This window comes from Microtus oregoni, unplaced genomic scaffold (genome assembly GCF_018167655.1).
Source record: "Microtus oregoni isolate MIOR12 unplaced genomic scaffold, Mior012 000091F_ref0000469, whole genome shotgun sequence".
NCBI classification, from domain to species: domain Eukaryota; kingdom Metazoa; phylum Chordata; class Mammalia; order Rodentia; family Cricetidae; genus Microtus; species Microtus oregoni.
In genome coordinates, this window is record NW_024544600.1 from 864,115 (window position 1) to 890,211 (window position 26,097).

Here is a 26,097-nt window from a genome sequence, read left to right on the forward strand (position 1 = left end):
AGGCTGGGCATGTGCCTGGGCTGAGATGGTATTTACAGAATGAGACATACCTGGAGGTGCCACTCTGAGGACCCCAGACCCCACCGGAGCATCTCCCTTTCTTTAGAAGCTGACCTCTGACCCGGGAGCAGCCAGCATCTAGGTACCCCAACCCCCGCCCTGGACTCAGAGCCCCCCCCTCCACTAGTGAGTCTTGGCTCTGCTTATAGCATCTGACGCCAGAGGGGCTGAAAATAGTCCCTGGAAGAGGGGGAGCAGTGGGAGAAGGGGGCTATTTAAAGGGCTCCGGAGGAGCCAGGCGTAGCAGAGGGAGCAAGAAGGGATCATGGCCACTTCAGAGCTGAGCTGCCAAGTGTCTGAGAAGAACCAGGAACGCCGGGAAGCCTTCTGGGCTGAGTGGAAAGATCTGACTCTGTCAACCAGGCCGGAAGAGGGGTGAGTGTGACAGATCACCTGGAAAGTCTGCCTTTGCTTCCCTAGAGTCCCCTGTCCACACCAGAGTCTCAAGCCCTTCAGTTTCTGATGGCCCTCCCCTGAAACCCCAGAAACCTGGCCATCCAGGGAGACTCCACTTAGCCTGAGACCCGAACAGCCGTCCTCAGGAGTTCACTACCCTTCTCTCTACTTTCAGATGCTCCCTGCATGAGGAAGATACTCAGAGACATGAAACCTACCACAGACAGGGACAGTGTCAGGCCGTGGTGCAACGCTCACCCTGGCTGGTGATGCGCCTGGGCATCCTAGGCCGTGGGCTGCAGGAATACCAGCTGCCGTACCAGCGGGTGCTGCCGCTGCCCATCTTCACCCCCACCAAGGTGGGAGCTGCCAAGGAGGAGCGCGAGGAGACCCCCATCCAGCTGCGGGAGCTGCTGGCACTGGAGACAGCCCTGGGCGGCCAGTGCGTGGAGCGCCAGGACGTGGCTGAGATCACTAAACAGCTTCCCCCCGTGGTACCTGTCAGCAAACCCGGGGCCCTGCGGCGTACCCTGTCTAGATCCATGTCTCAGGAAGCTCAGAGAGGCTGAGACGGACTCCAGCTCCACCGTGTCTGCCTGGGGCTGGGCCCTTCCTGGCTAGGACCATGGAGGAGAGCTGCTTGCTGGCCATGGCCGCTTTGTAGTTTGCCCAGAGGTGGGGGCTATGGGAGGAGAGAGCCAGAGGCCAGGATGCCTAGGTGTCCTGAGTTCCCAAAGGAAGGGGAGCAAAGATGGTGGACCCTAGATGTGGAGAGCTGAGTACCCTCAGCCCCAGAAGAAGGGACAAGAGATACCGACGAGGGCGAGAGGCCCCTGGAAACAGACCTGTTCAGTTACAGAAACGGAGTAGGACAAAAAAGGGATCTGGAATGTTCTGGGAAGGAATCTTGAAGACTAGAGGGAGGGGGATGTGAAGAGGGCAGGAGCAGGGCAGGCCCCCAGCACCCTCTGTTAGCACTGCAATAAATGCTCAACCATGTTCCAGGCTTCTCTCTTTCTTTGTGGTTGGGGATGAGCATTGGCGTCTCCCAGGCACTTCTGGGAACAGCCATGCATCTGAGCTAAATACGGCACAGCCAGAGGATATACTCCATGCTTAGGGGTGGGGTGCAGGGGAAGAGCTATAAACAGGGTAACTGGCCCCCCTTCCTGTGTCACTGCCCGGTCCTGGCTTTCGTGTCCACTCCCTGGCACTGGAGAGTACCTAGCAGGCCAGCTGGCATCAGGGTTTGTTTAAATGATATCTGTGGAGGATATGGAAGGGGCTGGCACAGAGGCTGCCCTTGGCTGTGCCTTGGGGTGTGGATGGGGTCAGTGACCCACAGGCCTGTCAGTTGTAGATCCAGATGGATTCAGTCCTTGGCTGGCACCGGGTGCCCCACCCTCCCCGGCCTGGGTGGGAGGACAGGATCAAGTTCCTGTCTATGACCCCTGCAGCTGTTATGCTGATGTGTGTCCCATCCTGGGTGTCAAGCCAGCAAGGAGACCGTCCCCTTGGAATAAGGAAGGAGCGCAGAAGAGGACTGGATAGAAAGACCAGGGCTATCTTAGCAGAGACCGGTATCCTACCCACCCTGGAAGGGTGCAGGGCTCATCCAGAGGGTTCCTCTTTGGGGAGACGGAAGATGCTGTTGGCAGGGTGGTGTGCCCTTCTGAGCAGACGAGTAGGAAGAGTGGAGGCTTGTGTGCCAGGTCCCTGGAGCACCAAGCAAAACCTGCGAGCCAGACCCTGCCAGCTCCTCGGTAGGGACAGGAGTGCTGACTGGGGAGAAGTGTCAGGGACTAGTATCCTTGGAATGCCAAAAGTGCGCCATGCACCCCTCTAGTGGCCGTGGCAGTACCAAGAATGCGCTCAGTACTCTTTGTTCTTACCTGAGTCTGGTGTCCCTGGTGTGGCAGGAACATCCTGAACCGGCTGTGCTTGGGCCCCAGATAAGCAACGGACAGCCCCAGAGGCCCGCAGGGGATGCCCCGCTGTTCTGCCTGCTAAGAGCATTAGCCCGCTCACCTCTTATCTCCGCTGCCATCGGATCCTCAAGGCAGAGAGACCTGTTCAGGGGCTCCCCCCCCCCCCCCCCCCCCCCCCCCCCCGGGCCACCAAGACAGAGGCCAGAACAGAGTGTCCTTTCTGGAGGATAGAGTTGGCCTGGAGAAAGGGATGGCATTATTAAGAAGGGGGATTTGTAAGGGGTGCCCCAAGAGAGGGGGGGTTTGGAGGAGGACACTGGGACTGGGAACATGGGCTATCCAAACCTTGGGAAAGAAAAGGGATGGAATTCTGAGCAAAAGTGTCTATGGGAGGCTGGAGAGGAGCTGGGATGCCTGGCAGGGGTTCCGGAATTGAGGTTGGGGTGCAGAGCAGCACTGGAAGGGGTGAGCAGGGGAAGAAGGTATGGGTGGAGAGCTGATGAGTGTTAGGTGCAGGGCGAGGGTGGAGCGGAGAGCGAGCTATCTATGTTCCAGAAGGTGTCCCTACACCCCCGCGTGTCTGTTTCTCTGGACACTAACAGAGATGGATGGGGTGACAGAGACGTAGTGGCCCCGAGCGCCTCATCCCTCTTCCGCCGCCTCTGCAACAGAGGGGTGGGGGGCCGTGGTAGATAAAGGGATGGCGAGGCAAGCAGGGGATAGGCGGCCCTAACAGAAGCATGAGCGGTGGCACAGATCCGAACCACGCTGCAGAGATGGCCTCTGATTCGGACCCTGGCCGGGCAGCTGTTGCCTGGGCTTACCAGCGCTTCGAGCCCCGCGCCTACCTCCGCAACAACTACGCTCCTCCTCGTGGAGACCTGAGTAGCCCTGACGGTGTCGGGCCTTGGAAGCTGCGCTGCATGGCGCAAACCTTTGCCACGGGTGAGCACCGGAAACTGAGGCATGAGAAAGCAGAAGTCATGAGGGAAGAAAAGGGGGGAGAGAGAGGGAAACAAGAATGCACGAATGCACACTAGATGGGGACCAAGAAGCAAACTTACAAGGTTTGTGCAATCAAAAGCGAGCAAGCAAGTCAGCCAGGCTCCATGGTGGTGACTGCCTACAGTCGCAGCTACCAGGAAAGCTGAGGCTGGAGGACCGCTTGAGCCACGGAATCGGATGGCTTGACTAGACAATTTAGACTCCTTTTCTTTCAAGGGGAAGGCGCTTAGGATTGAGAGGCAGGCAAGGTAGGGTGCAGGAGAGACACTGAGATGGAGTCTGAGGCAGAGGTTGGAGACTATGGAGAGAAAGGTTGAGTGTCTCAGAATCTTCCGACTTGATCCTCACTAAACCTAGCTTTTGAGTGGTGGTTCCGGAGATAGAGGAGCCACGCTGGCCCCAGGAGAACCTGATTTCTGTGTCCGTCCATACTTGTTCCCGGCACTCACACTACCCAGAAGGGCTAGGAGAGCATGGGAGGGGAAATATGGCTGAGGCACCTGGAACCCCCTTCTCTCTGCTTCACCCAGGTGAGGTGTTTGGACAGGCCCTCATCGACATTGGGTCAGGCCCCACCATATACCAGCTACTCAGTGCCTGTGCCTACTTTGAGGACATCACCATGACAGACTTCTTGGAGGTCAATCGGCAGGAGCTGGGACTCTGGCTTCGGGACGAACCCGGAGCCTTCGACTGGAGTGTGTACAGCCAGCATGCTTGCCTCATCGAGGGCAAGGGGTGAGAGCTGGGCTAGAAGCTTCCTGTGGTGTGGTGGGTTGGGGGTGGAGGGCAACAGAGGGGCTGAGCCCTGCCTTGTTTACCCTGTACAGCGAGTCCTGGCAGGAGAAGGAACGCCAGCTCCGAGCGAGGGTGAAGCGAGTCCTGCCCATTGATGTACACCAGCCCCAGCCCCTGGGTCCTTCAAGCCTGGCACCCCTGCCTGCGGATGCCCTGGTCTCCGCCTTCTGCCTAGAGGCTGTGAGCCCAGATCTTGCCAGCTTCCAGCGGGCTCTGCAGCACATCACCACACTGCTGAGGCCGGGGGGTCATCTCCTCCTCATCGGAGCCCTAGAGGAGTCGTGGTACCTTGCTGGGGAGGCCAGGCTGTCTGTAGTGCCAGTGTCAGAGGAGGAGGTGAGGGAGGCCCTGGTCCTTGGTGGTTATGAGGTACGAGACCTTCGTACCTACATCATGCCTGCCCATCTCCGCACAGGTGTGGATGACGTCAAGGGTGTCTTCTTTGCCTGGGCTCAGAAGACGGGGGTGCAGGAGTGAGGGCCCTACATGCCGGGTGTCTTGTGCCTCCCAAATTCTGTATTACCTGAAGTGGTACCTAAAAAAACAATGGTCCCCAAATTATGTATTACCTGAACTGGTACCTAATAAAGCAATGGTCCCCTGCTTGCCAGTGCTGTTTGTGGAGCTCCTAGAAGCTAAGAGTAGGCAGAGACCTCTGAGACTTAGGAGGATCCAATCCTAGCTTTTCTTTTTTCCCTGGAAGCCTCCCTGAAGGCTTCTTTCTGTACCACCCATTCTCCCCACCCCAGGAAGGCCAAGTTCAGGACACAAGCGGCCCCTGCTGCATGCCAGGCACTTGTGTGTTTCTAGTGGCCAGTCACTCTGCCTCATCAGTAGCCGGTCCTGCCAGCTTGTCCCTAGAGTGAAGCTACAGAGCCTGAGTAAGAAGAGCCACAGCCGGGGAGTCAGGAGATCCGGATGACGTGGTTAGCAGGGGGGCAGTAAAGTCCAGACACAAATACAGGTCGAGAAACAAGAAGTCAAGAGCTAGAGGTGCTAGCTCCCCACCACCACCACCAGCACGCACACACACACGTACACACACACACACAAACACACAGTGGCCCAGGGCACTGCTGGGCCCCATGCCACCCTCACTCCCATATACCCAGGTAGAGATATTCACTGGCCACCAATGTCTCCTTCTCTCCCGCCCACTTTATACACAGAGGAGCAGAACCAGGGTGAGGCCAGAAATTGGTTTATTACACACGTCCTTTATTGTCTCTGGCCTTAAAATTGTTCTTAGTATCAAAAAATCCTGATAAGACTGTTCGAGTACCTGAGCTGGAGCCCTGGCTCAGCGACCCTCCCCACAATGAGAGGGCAGGGGATAGAGGCAGGGCCCAGTCACAGACTGTCTTCCTGATGGACTGGTTCAGGATGCAGGCTGTATGGGCCCTGCTTGCCCTGGGCTTAACCTGGGAGAGCAAGCTCCCCTATGGAGGGCAGAGACCCCATACAGACACAAGCTCCACACCCTCTTTCCCCTTTGCCTGATGCCCCCAAAGTCCAGGCTGTGACCAGGGGCTCCAGCATGGAGTGGGAGGCACACCATGCCAAGGGAGAGGAGCCAATGGGGGACACTTTGTCCCTTCCTCGCTCTGCCCTTCAGGGGCTAGTTCTGCAGGGTGCTCTCAAGAAATGCAGTGGGGGGTGGGAGCTGTGATTTGGAGTGGAAGTGGAGGGCAAAGGGGTCCTGGGTGGCATCCACACGCACTGCACCCAACAGGTCATGTGCACATACTAGCAGCTGGCAGGACTTGGGGTCTTAGGGAGACTTGGACTCAAATGGCTGCTGGTGATGGCTTGGTTCCCCCATTCCACTCCCGCCTTCTACGAGTGTAGCACATTCATGTTCACCTCAGACATACCTTCCCAAGCCACCCTCGCCCACCTGCCTCCTGAGCACACAGCCACGCTCTACACAGGCCCACGATGCCCCAGTGCTGCCAAACTCAGCTCCTTGACTATCTCTGCGCCTAGCTTGGTCCACATCCCTCTATGTGTGAATGTGCCCACTCCCAACCAGAACGGAAGCCAGGGTTCTAATCCTGAGTCCCCGGGGGTCTTGGCTCTGAAGGAAAGCGTGGCTGGTTCAAGAGACAGGGTGAAAGCCCCTCCTTGGTACCAGCCCCCCCCCCCCCCCCAGCTCAGTTCCTCAGACTCAGGAAGAAACCTGGGCAGCCGAAGAGCAGGCCTCCAGTGCCACCTAGTGGCTCCCTGACAAAAAGAGACCCCAATGTACCCCAAAAGCCTGTAGGTGTGGCACTTAGGGGTAAGTGGCCCTACGTCGGGTGGTACTATCAGGGTGTGCGATGTGGAGAAGGGAGTGGGCTGAAGAGACAGAAGCAGCACTTCTCTCTGGAGACCTCAACACCTGTTCCCAGTTCAGCCCCAGGCACAGCTGGGCTGCCTACTTCCTGTCCCAGATGCGAGGAGGCCCTGGCTGTGAAAGCTAGCAAGGGGCGGGTGGCTCTATGATTCCAAGCCCATACCCCACATGTTCAAGTTCAAGAATCTAAAAGGAGAAAACAGTCATCTCAAGGGGGAGAAGGGAAGAGAAGCAGGAGCGAGGCAGGTGTGTCCCTTTCGAGCATCTTTAGTCTAGCTTGAACTTGGCTTCATATTCCTTCAGCAGGTACAGGCTGTCATCTTGCAGAAACCTGTGGGTGTGGAGATGACCCCACTGAGGTAGTCACCCAGCTCTAAGAACCCCCCAGACAGTGGAGTGACAGCAGGCAAGTGGGAAGGCCGAGTGGGCACAGGGAGCCCCAGTCTGCCCTAGGGTGCAGAGGAGGAAACCCCGAGGCAGGGGGTGGCACTCACCTGAAAAAGAGGATGTGGAGAGGGATCGTGCTGATGTGCCAGATGGCGTGGGCGTCCAGGACCCAGAAGAGGGGCGGGAAGTCGAGCAGCTCCAGCAGGGACAGCGCCTGCAGCAGCAGCACCACCACCACACACCTGCGTGTGTGCGGCAGGCGCCGGCGGTTCCGTAGACACCAGGCCAGCCACCAGGTCAGGTTCACCAGGCCTGGGGGCCAGGGACACAAGAGGTCCACTCACTGGCCGACCTCTTTGACTCTAGCTGCCTCGCCCCGACTCCACCCACCACCAGCCTCCCATCTCAACTCCTCCCTGCCCTCAAGAGTCTCTCCAGAACATCCCCCAAGGAGCCACCTCTTGCCCACCCACAGCTCTGCAAGGGGCCTCACCTATGGCCACATTGGCCATCATGTTGTAGCCGTAGTCGAAGCGGACGAGGCTCAGGTAAGAGATGTGCGCTGACAGGAGCAGCAGCAGCAGGGCGCCGAAGGCACTAGCCACTGACGGGTGCTGTAGTCCCACGGTCCTGTCCCACCACCCAGAGCAACTCAGACAGTGGCTGGCTGGCTATCCCCAGAGCCGTGTTCCTTCAACTACCCCCTCTCCCAAAGGGGTGAGGGCTTGCTGAAGCCACTGTCCTTCCCTGCCCCCACCGAACCAACGGTTTCCCAGAAACCAAGGGCCACAAGAAGCCAGATCCCTTCTGTCCCTGGCACCCCCACCCAAGACATCCCTGCAGAAACGTGAGAAGGCTAAGGAAGAAGCTCTGGACAGTTCCCTCTCTGCCCACAGCCTCCAGGGCTCACCTGACACAGCACAGGTAAACAGAGTACAGGATGACAGCCGAGGCGCAGAAGTAGTCCATCTTCTGCGGGTAGGGAGAGCCAGGAGGGCCAGGTGAGGGAGCGGAACACAGCACAGGGCAGGCCCACAGAAGAGCCCCAGGGATGAGGCAGTGAGGGACAGGGTCTAGGCTTGCAATCTGCAGGAGCCCCGTCTTGCATCCCCTCTGCCTATGGCTGCTTCTCTGTGTCCACATTATAAAACGTTCTACATGGCCCAGCAGTGAGACATTCATGGCTTTGAGAAGGGCCTCACTATGAAGGCACACTATGGAATTCAAAATGCCATTTGGGGTGTGATAGACATGAACTCCAGTCCTGATCACATTAGCTGGGTGACCCAGGGAAAACGACTTCATCTCTCCCAGGCTCAGTGGCCTTAGAGATCAGGAAATCAATGACAAAACTCTCCTGGCATGATCCAGGTAAGTAAGACTCCACAGGCTGCCCTGGGCTAGCAGGCTCTGCAGATGGAGCTGTCTTCACTAAGGAGCCTGCTCTGCCCTCTCCTGGGCTCCCCTGGGACTGTACCATGCAGGGGCTGGGAGGAGCTCACCTCTGTGAGGTCAGTGTCCCTGGTATGGAAGACTGTGGACCAGAACCAAGCATTGAGGGACACCTGAGGAAGGAGAGGTCAGTCAGCATGCTGCCCAAGGTGAAGGAGACCTGTGGAGCTCTGCTGGGGGAAAGAGTACATCCTGTGCCTCAAGCCCTCTGAACAAACCCAGGCCTCACTCCCGCCCAGCCGGTCCCCACAGGATTTCCCAGAAACTGTAAACTGCCACCCAAACCCCCCAGGCCAAAGGAGCTACAGTCCACAGGTTCTAGCCTGGCTCAGCAACCAGTCCTGGCAGAGTCAAGTTCCCAAATTACCCAATCTCTAAGACAACAGCCCCCAGGGCCCTGCCTCCTCCCCCACAGCCAGGTGATGACAACCCCACCCCAGCCCAGGGGAGACTGTGACCTCAGCTTCTGGGGGCGGGAATGAGGTGGGTGGGTGGGTGGGTAGGTGGGGGGCTTGAGCTAGCTTGGGGTGTGTCTGGAGCAGCAGCAATCCTGGGAGGGAGAGGAAGCAGATCCCACTGGAGCCAGCCTCTGAGGGAGACTGTGGCCAACTTAGCCCAGCTTCCTCCTGGCTGGGCCAGCCTAACCCGCTGGGCCAGTCCCTGCTCCGGAGGGTTGGGAAGAGAAGGGGCAGGGCTGAGGAGGCTGCAGTGGAATGGCCCAGGGGAATGCTGGGGGCCCTCTTCCTGGAACAGCAGAGCCTGGGACTTGCACACACACCATCCTGTGGGAGTTGCGGCTGGCACTTTCTTCGAGGCCTAAGTCCATAGCAGAGGCCCAGGTTACTGAGAGAAGGGCGGGCTATGGAGGAGACAGAAATCTGTGGCCCCTAGTCACAAAGTGAAAAGCAGGACCTGGGCTGCCATACTCGGGAAGGTGGACAGAGATGCCTGCCGGACAGGCCTGGAGGAGCTGCCCACTTGGGGACCATAACAAATGGTCAGTCAGGGGCCACAGGAGCAAGTCAGGAAGCCAGCCTGTAGGGTCCTGCAAGGAGGGGCACATGCTACTAGGAGTTGAGGGCAGGGTGGAGTCAGGCAGGCAAGGTACTCCTGATGCTGGGCTCTGGCCTGGGAGCCCTCTGCCCCCAGCCCACTGCGAAGCCTGGCTCTCTCTCCAGCCAGTCCCACACAATGCCTTCTACTTACAAAGGGCTACCTGAGGAATGTCCTCTGCAGCCTTGACAAGGCTCTGAGGTGTGCCTCATGGTGGGTAGGCCTCCTCTGCTAGCCCTTTCCTCAGATTTGAGAGGCGGCTTTACCGTGGGCGCCTGGCTGTGCCTCAGCCTGCTATGGAACCCGAGAGGGGAGGTCACAGCCCATGTCCCAAACCAGGTTAGGTCACTCATCCTTAATAAATGGACTTACCAACGTGGTCACACTGAAAAGATCTCCTTTTTCTGTTTTCCACTACTCATCTGGCTTTTGAGGTTGGCTTATGAAGGATGAGTGGCCAAACCTGACTTGGGACACAGGCTGTGACCCTCAAAGTTCAGAGCATATATAAAGGCCCCCTCCTCAAGTGGGGAATGGTCTGAATGGCCCTCATGTCCTCCATCACAAGGCCTGTGGTGAGCTGGGTCAGTGTGGGGAGAGGAGGGACCCCGGCCTGGAGACAGGACCCAGGCCCAAGGCCTAGCATGCCAGGTGCAGGGACATCTTAGGGAGGAGGGGAAGGCAACAGGCGCTGGCAGCCAGCCAGGCCTTCTTTGTCACCCACAGCAGGAAAGGGGAGGTGACAAGAGGGTTGATCTAAGTGGCAGTTGGAACACTGGAAGAAGAGGGTGGAGGTGCACTGGGCTAGGCCTTAGCCCCACACACAGGTGGGGGCGGCTAGGTTCTTCATCCCTTGCCTCCCAGGGGTCAACAACTTACTGAGTCCTATTTGAAGCCTGGACTCTGCACCCTGGGGACGTCCCTCTCTTAAGGAGTGTCCCATGAAGGGTGGGGTCTTTCGGATCCTTTCCTTAGACTCAAGACTCAAGGCAGTGTCATTAAGAACGCAGGAGGCAAACAGAGAGGCTTTAAGCTCTGGTCTCAGGCAGCATTTCCTGTGTGTCCCTGTGCAAACTGTCTCTGTTTCCCACTACACATAGTTTTTACGGCCACTGCTTGGTACACAGGTGTTCTATGAACCTTGATTTCCCTCATCAGGTCCCCCAAGCTCACCCCACCACTTCCTTTCATTTGACCTCCAACTTCTCTTTTCTCAAGAGCCATCAAGTTCAAGGTCAAATGGAGCTATGGGAAAAGTCCCTCTTCGTGTTCCCAAGCCACCATCCCATGAGTGCAGTCCCACTGTCCCATGAGTGCGGTCCCAGCAGGTGCTGTTTCTCTTCAGACAGGAGTAGAGGACAGATGGGCAGGGAGGGGATGGGCAGGCCCCATGCACAACTGCTCTGCACTCCTTGGTTGCAGTGTGGTGGGCGGGACCAGCAGGGTAGGTGAGAATTTCCTGTAAACACTGAGGATGGGAGGGCCAGGGTGGCAGTAGTGGCAGGAATGAAGGGACAGGAAGGCTGCGGGAGGGGGACAGGAGGCTGTTTCAAGTCTGCTGGCAAATAAAAAAAACAGACAAAAATATCAGCCATGACACTGGTTGGATGCCAGAGAGCCAGATCTGTCAGGAATTTGACCCCAGTGTTAAGCCCCAGTGCTCGGAGCTGTCATTGACACCATCACGGTGGGGACAAGTGGATCTTTAAATAGCTTGGTGTCTCAGAAGTGGGGGAAGCAGAATGTTAAATATGATGTCTGCTGCCACCCTGTCCCCTCCCTGGGGCCACAGTCCAGAAGGACAAGACTGCCTCGGGTTCACTCTGAGGGGAGGCGGGGCTCTTTCCCATCATCAAAGAAGGATTCCTGGGCTGGCGAGATGGTTTAGATGAAGGCACCTGTGCCAAGCTTGATGACCCGAGTTCAAATCCCAGGACCTATACAGTAGGAGGGTATCAGTTCTCCTGAGTTACTGTCTGACCTCCACATCAAGCCGTAGCACGTGCATTGCATGCACACAAACAAACAAATAAATATTTAAGTTTTTTTTTTCATTTCTGAACGTTGTCTGCTTCAAGGCCTTTGTCACAGCTGGGAAGTCCTTCCTGAGCTCTGGCCACCCTCCTGTACAGCTCCAGCCCATCTCCTGTCGCTTTCTCAACAGAGATGTCAAAATCAGTCCCTGCCGTTTCATCTCCCTCTGCATGTGAGGATCTTTCTGCTGGACAAAGGTGTGGGAAATTGGTTCGGTCTCCTAGCTTTGGCAGAGCGCCAGGCCCCATACTCCAGGAAGTCAAAGGGCTACAGCATACACAACTCAGGCGGGTTCCCCAGCCCTTCCAGGTACCTGCCCAGGCTGCACCTGGGTCAAAATAGCAAGGCAGGGGATGCTTTCCCGTGCTGAAGTTTCAGGGACTCCACTGAGGGCCAGGGTTATCGGAGAATAGACACCCCTGGCCCATGACAGGACTGGAGCTGGCAAAGGGCCCTGCCATCCACACCCCAGCACAAATGAGGGCCACACTTGTTCCAGAAGCCCCGGCCCAGGACAAAGTCCGTCGCCACGCCCTCTGGGGAGAAACACAAGGCGCAGTGGCAAGTGTGAAATCCAGACCAGAATAAGTGCAGCGGTGCCTGCCTACCACAGCAACACCCAGCCGCTCACAGGGAGGGCGAACACTGACAGCCATCCTGGGTTACACAGTGAGACCATGTCTCAGCAAAGCAAAATCTAAACCATCTCACCAGAGCAGACCCTGTGTCCCTGGAGACCCCATAAAGGCAAGAAGGGGTCCCCACAACCTTGGCATCTGTCCCCTACCGGAGGATGTGTGTTTATTCCAGAGGACCCTGCCGCCCAGCAGTGCAGTGCCAGAAGCTAGCCCTGTCTTCTCTACTTGCTGACTTCTTAGCTGTTATCTGAGGCCAAGCCCTGTGTGCCTGAGTCTTACTCAAGCACAGGTATATGACAAGGATCCCACAAGGAAACGCTGGTCAAGCCCAGCACCACAAGCACATGGCTTTCCTCCATAGCGCTCGCTGTCCCAGAGCTGACTATGTAGCCCAGGCTAGCCTTGGACTCATGCTGCATCCAGCTGTAACTTCAGTTTCCAAATTTTAAAAAAGCTGCTTTGTTTTGTTTTTGATTTTTCAAGACAGGGTTTCTCTATGTAGCCCTGGCTGTCCTGGAACTCACGCTGTAGACCAGGCTGACCTCGAACTCAGAGATTCACCTGCCTCTGCCTCCTGAGTGCTAGGAATAAAGACCACTATGTCTTTCAAGAAAACAAAAATAAGATAGGGTCTCAAATATGCAGCCTATGGTGACATTGAACTCAAAGTCCTTCTGCTTCTGGGATTACAGGCACGGTCACTCTGCCCAACTGTCCCAAACTCTTTGTTCCGTCCCTTCTCTCCCTTTCTTTCACTGTTGTCCCATAGCCCTTAGTAGTTATAATTACCGTGGATCTACTGCCTCCTTCCTTGTCCATCCCCTCCCGTGTCCAACTCAGCCTGTGCATCTCAGCACACCTGTGCCATCAGCTGTGGCCAGAGTCTTCCAGCCACCAGATCCAGGAGCTACCTTCTCTCCTTGTCCTGCCCTGGGACTCCTGGCTTTTCTAGCCTGCAGCTGCCCCTGACCCTTTGCTGTCTTTACTCCCTCTGTCCTCTGTCTAGAAGACTCCCCTGCTCTCCTCATGTTTATGCAGACACCTCCAATCCTCGCATCTGTCTCATATCCTGGGAAGCCTTCCCTTGTTGCCCTGTGGGGGCCCAGCCCCACCACACACCCTAAAGCTCCTCCCCTCTTCTGTGTTTCTTCGAGGCTGTACTTTGACATCGATTGTGTGATGTGAGACCAGTACAAGAGGGCAAGGACCTGTGTGTGTTTACATGTTTGGGGCCTCCAGCACCCAGTAAGTGCTTAGCATGCAACAGGTGTCCAGTGGGCACAAATGGAGGCTCCTACGGCAGGAAGGTGGGTGGGTGAGGATTTCTTTCCCCTCAGGTCCGTCAGAGAAGCTCTGCCCCCAAGATACCCATTGCGGCTTCTTACTGTCACCCAGTGATCCTCTGTACCCATGTCCACATTTCTCCAGTGATTCCAGGCCCTGGATTCTAGTTCCTCAGACCAGCCACACTGATGAGGCTGAGAACTTTTTCCTATTCAGGTGGACCCACCAGAACCCAGGGTCAGGCTGAGCACTGATAAGACGTCTGGGCCAGAACAAAAGACACATCAATCTTCCAGAGCGGTCTTGAAAAGACCAAAAGTTCTAGCATGATCCCTATGATTCACTTCCCATCTGTGTTAGCAAACCGCCCAATTGGATCTTTTTGTAGTTTCCTCACTTAGGGCAACAATGTGCGACTTCCCTCCTTCCCAAGAAGACCGGCCTGGTAACAATGAAGGTATAGCACCTTCCATATCCGCTGTGCCTGACTACCACACACATTAGCCCTGTAAAAGAGAGATGCTCGTCTCTAGAAGCCCATCAGTGGGGATGGAAGGGATCCTCGGCTCAGAACAGGGTGTGCAGAGTCCTGCCAGGCTACCTACCCAAGCGAAGGCCATGCAGGTATGGTACATGGGGGAGGAGGCTGGCACAGAGGCGCGGTAGCGGCACAGCATCACCAGGCTGGCTAGGCCATTGAGCAGCGAGGCCACAGCGGAAGCTGGCTCTTGGATGAACAGGAACCGGGAGAAGGGCCACTGCAAAAGGAGCATAGGGAGGAGGCCTGAGGGGAGGGGAGGCAGCGTCTCGCTGGCCCGGCCAGCCTTTCCCTGACAGCTCATCACCAGCTAGCTCTCCAGCTGGTTCCAAAGCCTTACATTCTCTCCAGTCAAGGAGAATCTCTCCAGAAGTCCCTGGCTAAGACTGGACTCTTATCCTGGCCAGCAGGCACTGCACTGGGAGCCTGATTCTGGGGACAGCAGACAGGCCAGGAGAAACCATACAGATCTAGGTCCCATCCCTCCTCGGCTACTTTGCATTGTCCCCCAAGTGCCTGATTGCTTTGTGCTAAACTGTGATGAGTAATTCCGGCCCACGGGCCAAAATGAGATAACACTGGGTCAAAAGGCACCGAGAAGCTGGCCAATCTAAGGGGTGTTTCTGATGATCTCGACTCCTACTGGAGACGCTATGGGAAAAACACCTTAGTCGGGGTCAAGGGCTATCCCAGTCAGCCACGAGAAGCTCAGCACTACTGTGAGGGGACAGAGATCTTCTAGTTTGTGTTTGTTGTTTTGAAGAGAGGATCTAACTATGACCCTATATGTAGCCTTGGCAGTCTACATAGACCAGGCGGGCCTCAAACTCTAGAGATCCATCTGCCTCTGCCTACCAAGTTCTGGTATTAAAGGTGTGAGCCATCACACTTGACTTGAGACACTGGCATTATGACTCCAAATTCAGGAGCAGAGCACACTGGCAGGCACCACTGGGAAAAGCAAGAGCCTTCTGGGCACGAGTACCTGTCTATCGCTCCCTCCCTGCGATTCCCCACCTCAGACTTCTGAGACAGCAGGGGCCACTTGGGGGCTGAAGGCCATCGCTACATACCTTTCCTGCCTCTCTAACTCACCTTGCCATGGAACTGGGGCACTCTGTGACCCTCCTGAAGGTAGAGGCCAACAGTGAACCACATACACTCATACTTGCAGTCATCTTGACACGTCCAGCCTGAAACAGACAGAAAGAGCTAGCGCTGTCGTAGCTTAGGGAGGCATAGGCAGCCTGGTGCAGCCCACACATGGATGGAGGCCAAGAGGACCTGAAGGCTGGAGAGAGCCAGAGGAAATCCCCAAAATCTTACTTCCCATTTGGACAGAGAAGAAAGGGCAGTGTAGACACAAGGAGAAGGAGGGGGTGGAGAATTTTAGCAGTGGTAGCAAAGCAAATAGTTTCTTCCCCCTTTACCCAAGATGGAGCTCTTGGAATTGGACAGACCCTTCTATGGGGAGCTAGGTTTATACTTCTTCATTCTGAATCCAGGGAGGAGCCCTTGGTGCCTTCCCACCTCCTGTGAAAATACAGCTCAGACCCTTCACCCTGGACTCCTTGGGTTCCAAGCTGCCTTAACTCCCCTATTGCCACTACTCTGTACACCGGGCTCCCTGTTCTCTGCGTAAAGCAAGCTGCCTCGTGTACCCAGATCTGCTCAGAGCCTCCAAGCTCTCTGTTCCCTCTTTCTGGAATGGAAAGGGTAGCAGTGAAGATGAGCTGTTGGTCAAACAGGTCAGAACTGGAAATTCTGCTTTACCACTTTATAGACGGTGTGACCCTGGGCAAGGGACTTAATCTGTCTGAGTGTTCCCACCTGTAAAATAGATTGGGGCACTATCTGAATGGGTTCTGGCGAAAGTCAACTGACCTGCCGGGACGCCTGTCAAGTGTGGGTGCCCAATATGTTGGTTCACATCCATTCTCTCCTCTTTAAATTGTTTCACGGTGATCCCTGCCTCCACCCCTTGAAGCGGACTCCATTCCTTCCTGTTCCAATTGCATATAGTGCCTAATGTACGGGTCTATTAGGGTTCAAACCACTGTGTCTTTGTGGAGGATCCTATTCACCGCCTTCGGGGAAGGAGAGGCTATAAACCCGGAAGAACAGGCTCCTGGTCTGCAGCCTGTGTTATTTCAGGTCTTGCATGCCATGTTTAACAAGTAGTGGTTTGAATAAATATAAAGAAGCCTCTGGGAAGCTCGGACAGGGTGATGAGACTCCCCCCTACACACACACACACACACTCATTCACTCACTCACTCACTCACTCACTCACTCACTCACTCACTCACTCACTCTCTCTCTCTCTCTCTCTCTCTCTCAGGAGGTTCCACACCTTAATATTCGTGAGAGAACCCATGGGGAAACTGATTCTGAGATTTCAGAGTAGGGCACAATAGGCGGGGCTACAGTCAATGGGCGGGGCTTACCCGTGGAGGGTGGGGCTTACCAGCTAGGCTCATGTAGATTGGCTGGAGGGAGCGGAAGTGCTTCAGTGCGTCCCCCGAACAGTTCCGTTCCTCGCACTGGAGCACGCAGTCGCGGTATACCGGCTCGCGATCGCCCTGGGAGCCCCATGCAAGCCCCACTGCCGCACTTAGCAGCAGCAGCCGCGCCGTTTGCTCGGCCATCCTGTCACTCTGCCGGGCCACCGAGGGAGGAGCTTGGGAGTGTGCGAAGCCCCACTTCCGTAACAACCGGAAGTACCTTCTTCACCGTTGCACCCTTCGTTGACGACCGCCCACTTTAAATGAAAATTCCCGGATTTCAGTGGGCGGAGATCCCCGCCTCTAACCTGCGGTCTACTCTTAACGCAGCATTCGAGGGGGAAGGGGTGGTGTGTATTTGGGAGCAAATTAGTTATTTTTCTCACTTCTGTCTCCACGGTCTCTTTGTTTCAAGCGGGTCCCTTCTGTTACCAGCCCTCTTAGATTCCAGTTTTCAAATGTTCTGGGGTCTCCACCTCCATTTCTTGTGCCATCATCTTAATTAAAGAAACTACCGTTGCTGGGCGGTGGTGGCGCACGCCTTTAATCCCAGCACTCGGGAGGCAGAGGCAGGTGGATCTCTGTGAGTTCGAGACCAGCCTGGTCTACGAGAGCTAGTTCCAAGACAGGCTCCAAAACCACAGAGAAACCCTGTCTCGAAAAGTCAAAAAAAGAAAAAAAAGAAAAAGAAACTACCGTTAAAGTAGCTGCAGAACTTCTTTAATAGGCGTCCCTGACCCTACTTTGGACCCCTTCAGTAGGCATTCCTATTACTGTGATAAAGACCATGACTAAAAGCAACTTGGGAAGGAAAGGGCCCTTCAGAACCCCGTCACAGCCCTTCATTAAGGGACGCCAGGGTGGGAACCTGGAGGTAAGAACTGAAGTAGAGGCCACGGAGGAGTGCTGCTTTCTGGTTTGCTTATAGCACCCAGTTACCACTTGACCAAAGTTGGCACCGCCCACAGTGGCATGGCCCCTCCCATATCAGCTAATGATCAAGAGAGTGTCCCTCATGGGCTTACCTGCAGGCCAAAATCTGATGGAGGCATTTATTTTCTCAACTGAGGTTCCCTTTTCCCAGATGACCCTAACTTATGTCAAGCTGACAGAAACAAAACAAAACCCTCAAAACAAAAAAAAAAACAAAAAAAACCACAAACTAATCACAGCTCCATTTTCTAAAATTCAAAATTGACCCATCACTTTCTTTCTTAAAACTCTTTGCTAACTCCTCAACCCCTGCATGACCTGGCCTGCTGGTCTCCACTCCATTGCTCCAGCTCCACTTCAAACGTCCACATCTCTGGTGCCTCCTGCCCTTTTCTGGTTTATATCATGTCATTGATCCTTTTGCTTCTGCTTGTTTTCCTGTTATCAATTGAAGGCCATTTGCTGAGAGTGATCATTAATATGGACAGGGCATGTCTTTCCTGTAAGTCATGGATCCCTTTCCTGTAAGTAAGGCATGGATCCCTTTCCTGCCCTGTTCACCTTTGGCACTAAAGTAGGACTTTGTCTTCATGTGAGACACCTGGAGAACCTTTTCCTATTTTTTTTAGTGAATGAACAACTTAAAAGTGTCTGGATGAGCCAGTCAAGTGGCTGGCTCAGTGAGTGAAAGTATTTGAGTCACAATCTTGGTAACCTGGGTGGGATCCTCAGAACTCGCCTAACAGTGGGAGCAGAGAGCCAGCTCCACAAAGTTGTCCTCTGACGTCCACATGTGTGCTGTAGTGCGCACGCCTGAGCGCACATACATTATGCACACACATATGCACAACAACAACAATAAATGATGGCTTAGAAGTTAACAATGAGGACCGCTCTCGCAGAGGACGGGAGCTCAGGTCCCAGCATCCACAGGTGCCAGCTCACACCATTTGTAACTCCAGCTCCAGGGGATCTGATGACTTTTCTGGCCCGTGAGGGCACTGCACTTGTGTGCACATACTCTGATACAAACACTTGGGAATTGGATGCTTGTTTCCATGACCCCCATCACTGCCCAACCAACAGCACCCAAATCTCACTGAAGTTTTGAAGTTATGTAACCAAATGCTGCTGCCGCCGCCTCCCATTCTTTTCCTTTATGGTCTTTCCCTTATACCCTGGAAAGGGAACTGAGGTTGGAGGGTAGGATTTAGAGTTGATGAAGATGAGGCGTGGAATTCACAAGAAGTATCATGGGAATACTTTCATTCACCCAGCAAACAGCTCGGGAATGCGTCATTCATCCTGTATGTTCTGTGAATGACACTTCTTCCATTTAAATATCACATAAATAATGTCCTTGAAGTTGACCATCCAGTTGATAGGGATGGGGAGATTACTACTTTTTGTGGGACATAAAGTCTCAATGCATAGCCCAGGGTGGCTTCCAAATTGGAATCCTCCTGCCTCTGACTCCTAAATGCTGGGAGTATAGGCATGTGCCACCTCAGTTCACTCCGGGAAATTGAAATGAGAAAACAAGCCAGATGTAGTCACACACGCCTTAAATCCCAGCATTCAAAGGGCAGAGGCAGGTGGATCTCTATGAGTTCCAGGCTATCCAGGTTTACTTAGAGAGAAAACAAATAAAAAACCACAAAGACAAACACGCATGCACACACCCTCTAAAACGCAACAAAATAAAAAAAAAATCCAACAAGCAAAAACAAAATGAAAAAGCAGGCATTGTAGTCCCCAGTAGCTGATGGAGAACACAATCAAATTCTAATATGACTTTGGATCTGACAGCCAGACCTTAAACAATATATTTTTTATGTGGTCTTTATTATTCTGGGGATGTATTTTTTACGACGTTCCCAGGTGAAGACGGGGCATTAGGATGAAAGAAGATGAAATCCTGACAAGAGAAAAGCTTCTGTTGAGTAAACTAAACTTTTAGCTTCCAGCCAGTAGTGGTGGCTCATGCCTGGTCTGCAGAGTGAGTTCCAGGACAGCCAGGAAAAACAAAACGCTTAGTTTCCCTTTATTTTTTTGTGGCTAGGTATGGTAGCACACACCTACAATTCCCAAATCGGGGGATAGGGATAGGAGGATTAGAAGTTCAAGGTCTGCCTCAAATACATAGAGAGGTCAGGGCTAGCCTGGGCTAAATGAGACCTTTTTTTTTTAAAAAAAAAAATGAGTCTATTTAGAGTCTATTAGGCAGTCACTCTAGTACTGAACTACATTTCTTGCCTCCTGGGTTCTTATTCTATATAAGACATCAAAATGTGGCAAATTCCACATTTAATTATAATTTAATAACATAGTTGAATTGCTCTTAATAATTGAAATATTGTTATATTTATATATATTTAATAAAATATTATTGTTTAGTCCATGCAGTGACCAATGCCTATAATTTCAGCACTTGGGAGGTGGAGGCAGGAGGATCATGAGTTCTAGGCAACCCTGGACTAAACAAGACTCTGTCTCAAAAAACAAAGATGGGTCTGGAGAGCTAGCTCAGAGGTTACAAGGACTGGTTGCCCACATGAAAGTTAGAAACAGAGATTTAAAAAGCAAAGACAGGGCCACCAAGATAGTTCAGTGGGTGAGGACTCTTGCCACCAAGCCTGATGCTTGACTTTCATTCTTGGAATCTACTTGGTGGAAGGAGAGACTCGGCTCCCACGAATTGCCTTCTGACCTCAAGGCACATGCTATGGTGTACTGGTACCCTCACCACACACACAGAATCCTGGGGATATTAGTTTAAGATGTGCTGCATTTGTTTATGCTGTGGAATATTTGTTTGACGATGCAAAGACATGTGGCATTTGTTTAGCTCTGTGAAGCTGTGTTACTTTGCCTACCTAAACCACCTGATTGATCTAATAAAGAGCTGAATGGCCAATAGCTAGGCAGAGAAAGAATAGGGGGGGCTGGCAGGCAGAGAGAATAAATAAGAGGAGAGATCTAGGGAAGAGAGGAGCGGGAAAAGGAGAAAGAGAGGAGGACACCAAGGGGCCAGCCTCCCAGTAAGAAGGAAAGAAAGATATGTAGAAAAAGAAAGGTTAAAAAACCCAGAGGCAAAGTGTAGTTAAACAGAAATGGATAATTTAAATTAGGAAAGCTGTCTAGAAACAAGCCAAGCTAAGGCTGGGCATTCATGAGTAAGAATAAGTCTCCATGTATTTATTTGGGAGCTGGGAGGTGGGGCCCCAATACCAACGGAATAAATAAATAGATGTAAAAAAATTTCAAGAGTGGAAAAAACCAAAACAAATAAAATTTCTGTTTATATTTCAGAGCTCAGTGAACATTTGTTTGGTTCCCCAGATTTTTGCAGGACCCTAAACACCTATGCCTATGTGGCTGGCAGAAAAAAATAATTCCAGTGGAGACTTGTGTTCTTTATACAGGTGGAAGGTCGTTGTTTGGACTGAGCACCTGTATAAGGCTCCGAGAAACCAGAGCAAGGCAACATGGAGTCACTCATGCTAAATGCTGCAACATCAAGCTGAGTATTTAGAGAAGCAGATAGACTCCAAAGTAGACCAGCTGCCACTAAAACGGAGGGTCCTGGTCTGCTTGAGTCATCGTAGTAAAAAACTCTCTGCTTTGATCCTTACGAAGGAATCACAGCCGCTTGCTTAGTGTGCCCAAGGCCCTGGGTTCAACCCTAGGACTAAGGAAAAGCGATCTGATGCTCATTTTCTCTTGTTCTGTTTCCTGGTACCCACTTTACAGTAGGTGTTTTCCCTTTTGTTCTGTTTCCCTGTTTCCTTTTTACAAGACTACCAGCGTGAGCCTGTGCTCTGTTTATGGAATGGAGACAGTCTATTTATGAATCATGAAAGAAAGCAAGTTAGATCTATGAGTTACTTTGTTGTTATTTTCTCTTTAATTTTTTAAAATACTTCTTTATTTGCATGGGGGCGGGGGAATGAGTGCACATCCCATGGTATGCTGAGGTCAGAGGGTAACGTGTAGGATTTCCCTTCTTCAACCAGGTAGGTCCCAGGTCAGTTGACTCAGCTGGTCAGTCTTGGCAGCTTTACCCTCTGAGTCATCTTTCCTTGGGATTTTTGTCTGTTGGCAGCGTTTTGTCCCCTGGGACATTTTTCTTGGTAACCTGGTGTCCCCTTTCTCGGGTTTTCAGCCTCGAGTCCCTTTCATATCGCCTTCTGTTAGTGTAACCTGCTTTCAAACTCATCCTTGGTTTTCTGTGTGAGCCACAGACTGAAACTCATTCAGTTTGGGTTTATTGAGCCCTACAGTATGGCAGCAGAGTAAGCCCCGAGGCCCAGTGAATGTGTAGGGGGCGGAGTTCTGAGGAAACCTGTAGGGTTGACACGGCACAACAAAGCCTCAGACCCGTGGGAAGTGGCAGACCCTTCCTCTCCACAAGCCTCAGAAGGATGGCTAAGCCTTTCTCCAGTCGAAATACTAGCGTTTACAAATGACTGAGCAGTGTGTGCAAAAACTAGCAACTGCAGAAGCCTGCAGCCTGGGACTGCTCCCTACCGAGGCCTCTCCTGCACTGCAGAACAGACACACGGAGCTTCCTGTGGTTGTAGTGCACAACCACCACCAGAGCAAGCACAGCCCATCTGATCCCAGCTTTTCCGTAGTGTGTCTGAGTGCCTGTCCTTTCCTCGGTCCCTCATACCCCAGTCAGGTTTCCAGGACCAATCCCTGTAGGACACAGTGGTTCCCGTGTTCAATCCTCAGCACGCCCTCTGCCCTCAAAAAGACTCTGCTCTGAGTCTAGGGAGGAGAAAGTCAGGAAAACTGTAGAGTGTGACGAGGGCTCAAGGCAAGCTGGCTGTATTCTTAGAGCAAACCCTGGGAAACAACCCACAGTAAGGACCCGTATTTATAGTGCCCAAGGCTGTGGAAACAGTGTCGAGCAAAGCATGGTGCTCAGAGAAGAGAGATGAATGAAGGCGCGTCAAACAAAACACTAAGGTAACCGTGCTGCTCCGCTAATAGCATGCTGTGCGACTGCTCTGTAGAATAATTTGATTGGAATGCACACCCTGTCTGACCAAGCGTTTCCGCTCCTACTACGAATACCCACCCAAGTGGAAGGTGGAAGGCTAGGCGTGGTGGTACTCCTGGAGGGAGGTGGAGGCAGGCAGATCTCTGTGAATTCAAGACCAGCCTAGTCTACACAGCAGGTTCCAGACCAGTCAGCCAGAGCTACATAGTGAGATCCTGTCTCAGAAGGGGAGGGGAGGGGAGAGAGGACTGAATATCTGTCAACAGACAATGAATTTCATCAACTGAGGTGATCTGGAGAATGGAATGTGAACTACAGATTTGTAGCAATGGGCTATAGGCGGCATGGACCGACGTGCAAGACCGTCTTCACAATGAGTTCACTAAGTAAAAACTACAAAATGCACATGCGCACACCTATGCGTGTACATTGCTCAAGTGGACGAGAAAGAACAGCAGCTATTATGTTCGTTACTTTAACAAGACTATCTGGCCAGGCGTGGGGGTTCAAGGAGGGCAAAAGTGTGTTCAAAGCAAATCTAGTTTACATAATGAGTTCTAGGCCAGCCACAGCTACATAGGGAACCTATCTTAAAAAACAAAATTGAGTCGGGCAGTGGTGGTACATGCCTTTAATCCCAGCACTCAGGAGGCAGAGGAAGGCGGATCTCTGGGAGTTCCGGGCCAGCCTGGTCTACAGAGAAAGTTCCAGGACAGCCAGGGCTACACAAAGAAACTTTGTCTCCAAACAAAACAAGATTTCAATTCCTTTTTACCCTGGCAACTTTCCCTCCATCACCAGTAGATCTAAGCCCTTGTCTTTGCTCCTCTGGGCCCTATTACCAGCCTCCTGGCTCCTACAATCTTTAGCCAAATAGTTGTTCTGAAGCAGAAATCAGATCGTGGGGTTGCTCCAGGGCTTCCCACTGCCTGAAGCCCTCACCAGACCCAGGAGACCTCAAAGCCCGACTCTGGTTGTCATCGTCTCAATCTACGCTACGTTCCTGTCTCCTAGGCAGCCTCATGACCTTTCTGAGGCTAAATATACTCTTGCCCTTAGGCCTTTGCACTCCTGTTCCACAGTCTACAACTATCTGTCCCCTAGGAGTTGCGCAGGTTGCTTCTTTTTGGTCAGACAGGTTTCCACCCCACCCCCTCAAAAGGTGTTCTCTATGCCATCCCAAAGTAGGCATCTATATCTGCCCATCCCTGCCCTCCCCTGCTCTCCCAGCTAGGTTGCTATTACAGCATCTAATCATTTCCCACCCAACATTCACCCATACAGGAAATTGTGCCCCAGTTTTAACTTAAGACAGATCCCAGCAACTCCGGAGCCTGAGGCAGGGGAATCACATATTCAAGGTCTGCCCAGGCCCCAGAGTGAGTGCAAGGCTACCCTAGGTAATTTTATGAGATTCTCTCTCAGGATAAAAATAGAGAGAGGCTACTGCTCCGTGGTGGTGTCTGACTGCCATGTGAGAGGCCCTGGGTTCAATCCTCAGAACTGAAGGAAGGGGAAATGAATGGACCTAAAGGGCAAAGAAAGAGAAGCCACAGGAACTGGAAAGGTATCTCAGAGGTTAAGAGTACTGGCTACTCTTCTAGAGGACCTGGGTTCGACTCCCAGCACCCACACGGCAGCTTATAACCACTTCTAACTCCAGCCCCAGGATATCTGAGGACCTCTCTGGCCTGTTCATAGATACCAGGCACAAGCATGGTGCATAGACGCAGGTGCAGGTGGAACATCCATGCACATAAAATAAAAAATAATAAAACAACAACAAAAAAACAAACAAAAAACAAAGAGAAGCCACAGCAAGGGGTTCAGACAGCAGTCTGAAACTAGAACACCAAAGGAGGACTTCAGGATTGCCATATGCTCTGGAAACTTCCTAGCCTTCTCTTTCCAAAGCCCCATTCATACCCCAGTGTTCTGCACTCTGGTCCTCAAAGAACTAAATTTGGGTCCTCAAAGAACTAAAAGGCAGGGTGGAGTAGGGGACACTACCCACAGATCATGAAACAAGGAATCCTGAACCTGAGAGGGGAATGCCTCCGTGGGGCTCTTAGGAGACAAGCATGGGAGTTTAAGGGTGTCACCATCTTCATGCCAAATCCTGAAACACCAATGAGAAGCCGAATGTGGCCACAGTTGCCGGCAAGTCCAGGAGCTCAAGACCAGATTGGATGACATATCCAAGTCCACAGATACAGAAACAGAGGAAGGATCTGGAAGATTCTGTGCAAGATCCTCATATTCCAGCTGTGAATAAAGCCTCCTTCAAGACCACACGCTAGATGACTGAGGAGGGCTCTAGATGGGCTAAAGAAGCAGGTGAAATCACGCAAACTGCCCCGAGGGGAGACGAGCACCCACACAACCTTGCATACACGGGCCAGGATGGCTGTTCTACATGCCACCTAATACGTGCATAAAATCCTGGCTTGATTTTTTTTTTAGGCACCGTCTTACAGTCAGGGCTTCATTTTTGTTCTAAAGCAGCTTTGAGAGATAAGAGAAATTCCTGGACCGTGGGCCCGCATTCCTGAATGTAGGTGTGTGTGTGGGGGGGGGGGGGGGCTAAGGAGGTCCCAGCAGGCCCAGGGTCAGTCCAGCTAGAAATCAGGCACTGTCCTTGAGACTGGGGCCAAGTCTGGGTTAAGGTTCCGTCCCAGTGGTTAGACTGCCCTATTCAGAAAAGGCCATCTTGCTGGTTGTAATATCACACACACCTTTAATCTCAGTACCTAGGAGGCAGAGGCTGGTGGGTGGCTCTGAGTTCAAGGCCAGCCTGGTCTACAGAGTTCCAGGACAACTCACAGAGATCCACATGTCTTTGCCTGGTGCCTTCAACTCCCAGCTACAAAAGGCCATCTTTAGGAAGAAATATTTTTCCTATTAGAAGCTTCTGAATTATTCTCCTTTGCACTAGACAGGCCTTGTGCCTACCTGGGGGACTCCTTCCAACTAACTAATCCACACAGACACTTTCCTTGAAAGCTGCACCCCAGTCTCAAGGCTCTATAGTAGGCCCTAGATAGCGGCATGGACCTCGGACTGTGGACCAGACTGTCTCCTCCCTTTCTCTGTTTGTTTTCAAGGCTCTGACCTGAGGGCTGGCTGGTGAGGTAAGCAGAAGGGAGGAGCTTGCGTTCACACACACACACACACACACACACACACACACACACACCCCTTTTGTGCCCCCCAGGCTGGTCAATGATTGACCAGCACTTCACAGGCCACTGGTTTCAGACCATGGCTTGGTGATCCTTAGAGGTCACCTCCAGCACTCAGAGCCCCTCCCTGCCCCTTCGATGTTGGCGATCCCCCTCTACCCCCCACTCCCCTAGCCTCTTTTCTGTTGCCAGGATGTTCTCAGGTAAATCTCAGACACCTTACTTCTGGGCGGGAGCACAGGGCCCTCTGTCCTAGGGCAGCTCTTCTTCCCTGTCTGTCTTGGAAGTTCCCTCACTGGGCTTGTCTCACAAACTCCCACCCCCTTCTCCCCAGCCTCCCCCTTCAGTCTTTGTCCCCAGACATCCTCTTTCCTTGGCTTCCCTGCCAGGCCTTGCTAAAGCCACAGTTGAGCAGAGAATCAAATCGGCATCGCCCACCCTGCCCCCCTTCCTCTCCTCTTGTCAAACACCCCGAGAAGGTTTTTCCTTTCCTTCCAGTCTCTCAAAGCACTCTTTCTCTTGGGGAGGCTCAGCCCTCTGGAGCCTCCTCCCCAGGGCGTGA

At 53.0% G+C, this 26,097-nt stretch overlaps 3 protein-coding genes across 3 annotated transcripts; 2 read left to right on the forward strand and 1 right to left on the reverse strand.

Moving 5' to 3' along the window:
- The first annotated feature begins 284 nt into the window (after positions 1 to 284).
- LOC121442324 (telethonin) lies at positions 285 to 1,455 on the forward strand. The gene is made up of 2 exons (XM_041643830.1): positions 285 to 435; positions 632 to 1,455. Exons 1-2 carry the CDS (start codon positions 326 to 328, stop codon positions 1,023 to 1,025), a joined length of 504 nt encoding a protein of 167 aa, XP_041499764.1. The 5' UTR covers positions 285 to 325; the 3' UTR covers positions 1,026 to 1,455.
- A 1,663-nt stretch (positions 1,456 to 3,118) lies between these two features.
- Positions 3,119 to 4,664, forward strand: LOC121442328 (phenylethanolamine N-methyltransferase). Its single transcript, XM_041643834.1, has 3 exons — positions 3,119 to 3,329; positions 3,920 to 4,127; positions 4,220 to 4,664. The coding sequence occupies exons 1-3, from the start codon at positions 3,125 to 3,127 to the stop codon at positions 4,662 to 4,664; spliced, it is 858 nt and encodes a 285-aa protein (XP_041499768.1). The 5' UTR covers positions 3,119 to 3,124.
- A 720-nt stretch (positions 4,665 to 5,384) lies between these two features.
- On the reverse strand, positions 5,385 to 16,633 carry LOC121442428 (post-GPI attachment to proteins factor 3). Its single transcript, XM_041643981.1, has 8 exons — positions 16,376 to 16,633; positions 15,004 to 15,101; positions 13,976 to 14,128; positions 8,412 to 8,474; positions 7,820 to 7,881; positions 7,403 to 7,539; positions 7,017 to 7,221; positions 5,385 to 6,853 (listed from the first exon to the last, which is right to left on the reverse strand). The coding sequence occupies exons 1-8, from the start codon at positions 16,554 to 16,556 to the stop codon at positions 6,790 to 6,792; spliced, it is 963 nt and encodes a 320-aa protein (XP_041499915.1). The 5' UTR covers positions 16,557 to 16,633; the 3' UTR covers positions 5,385 to 6,789.
- Between the last annotated feature and the right edge of the window lie 9,464 nt (positions 16,634 to 26,097).

Bases quoted from the DNA above. Each gene is read 5' to 3' on its own strand.
- LOC121442328 (XM_041643834.1), top strand. From the start codon at position 3,125: ATGAGCGGTGGCACAGATCCGAACCACGCTGCAGAGATGGCCTCTGAT. The intron at 3,330-3,919 runs GTGAGCACCGGA...TGCTTCACCCAG, and splicing joins GGCGCAAACCTTTGCCACGG to GTGAGGTGTTTGGACAGGCC. The intron at 4,128-4,219 runs GTGAGAGCTGGG...TACCCTGTACAG, and splicing joins TGCCTCATCGAGGGCAAGGG to CGAGTCCTGGCAGGAGAAGG.
- LOC121442428 (XM_041643981.1), bottom strand. From the start codon at position 16,556: ATGGCCGAGCAAACGGCGCGGCTGCTGCTGCTAAGTGCGGCAGTGGGG. The intron at 14,129-15,003 runs GTGAGTTAGAGA...CTCCTTTTGCAG, and splicing joins TGCCCCAGTTCCATGGCAAG to TGGCCCTTCTCCCGGTTCCT. The intron at 7,882-8,411 runs GTGAGCTCCTCC...CCCTACCCGCAG, and splicing joins GGGACACTGACCTCACAGAG to AAGATGGACTACTTCTGCGC.
- LOC121442324 (XM_041643830.1), top strand. From the start codon at position 326: ATGGCCACTTCAGAGCTGAGCTGCCAAGTGTCTGAGAAGAACCAGGAA. The intron at 436-631 runs GTGAGTGTGACA...CTCTACTTTCAG, and splicing joins TCAACCAGGCCGGAAGAGGG to ATGCTCCCTGCATGAGGAAG.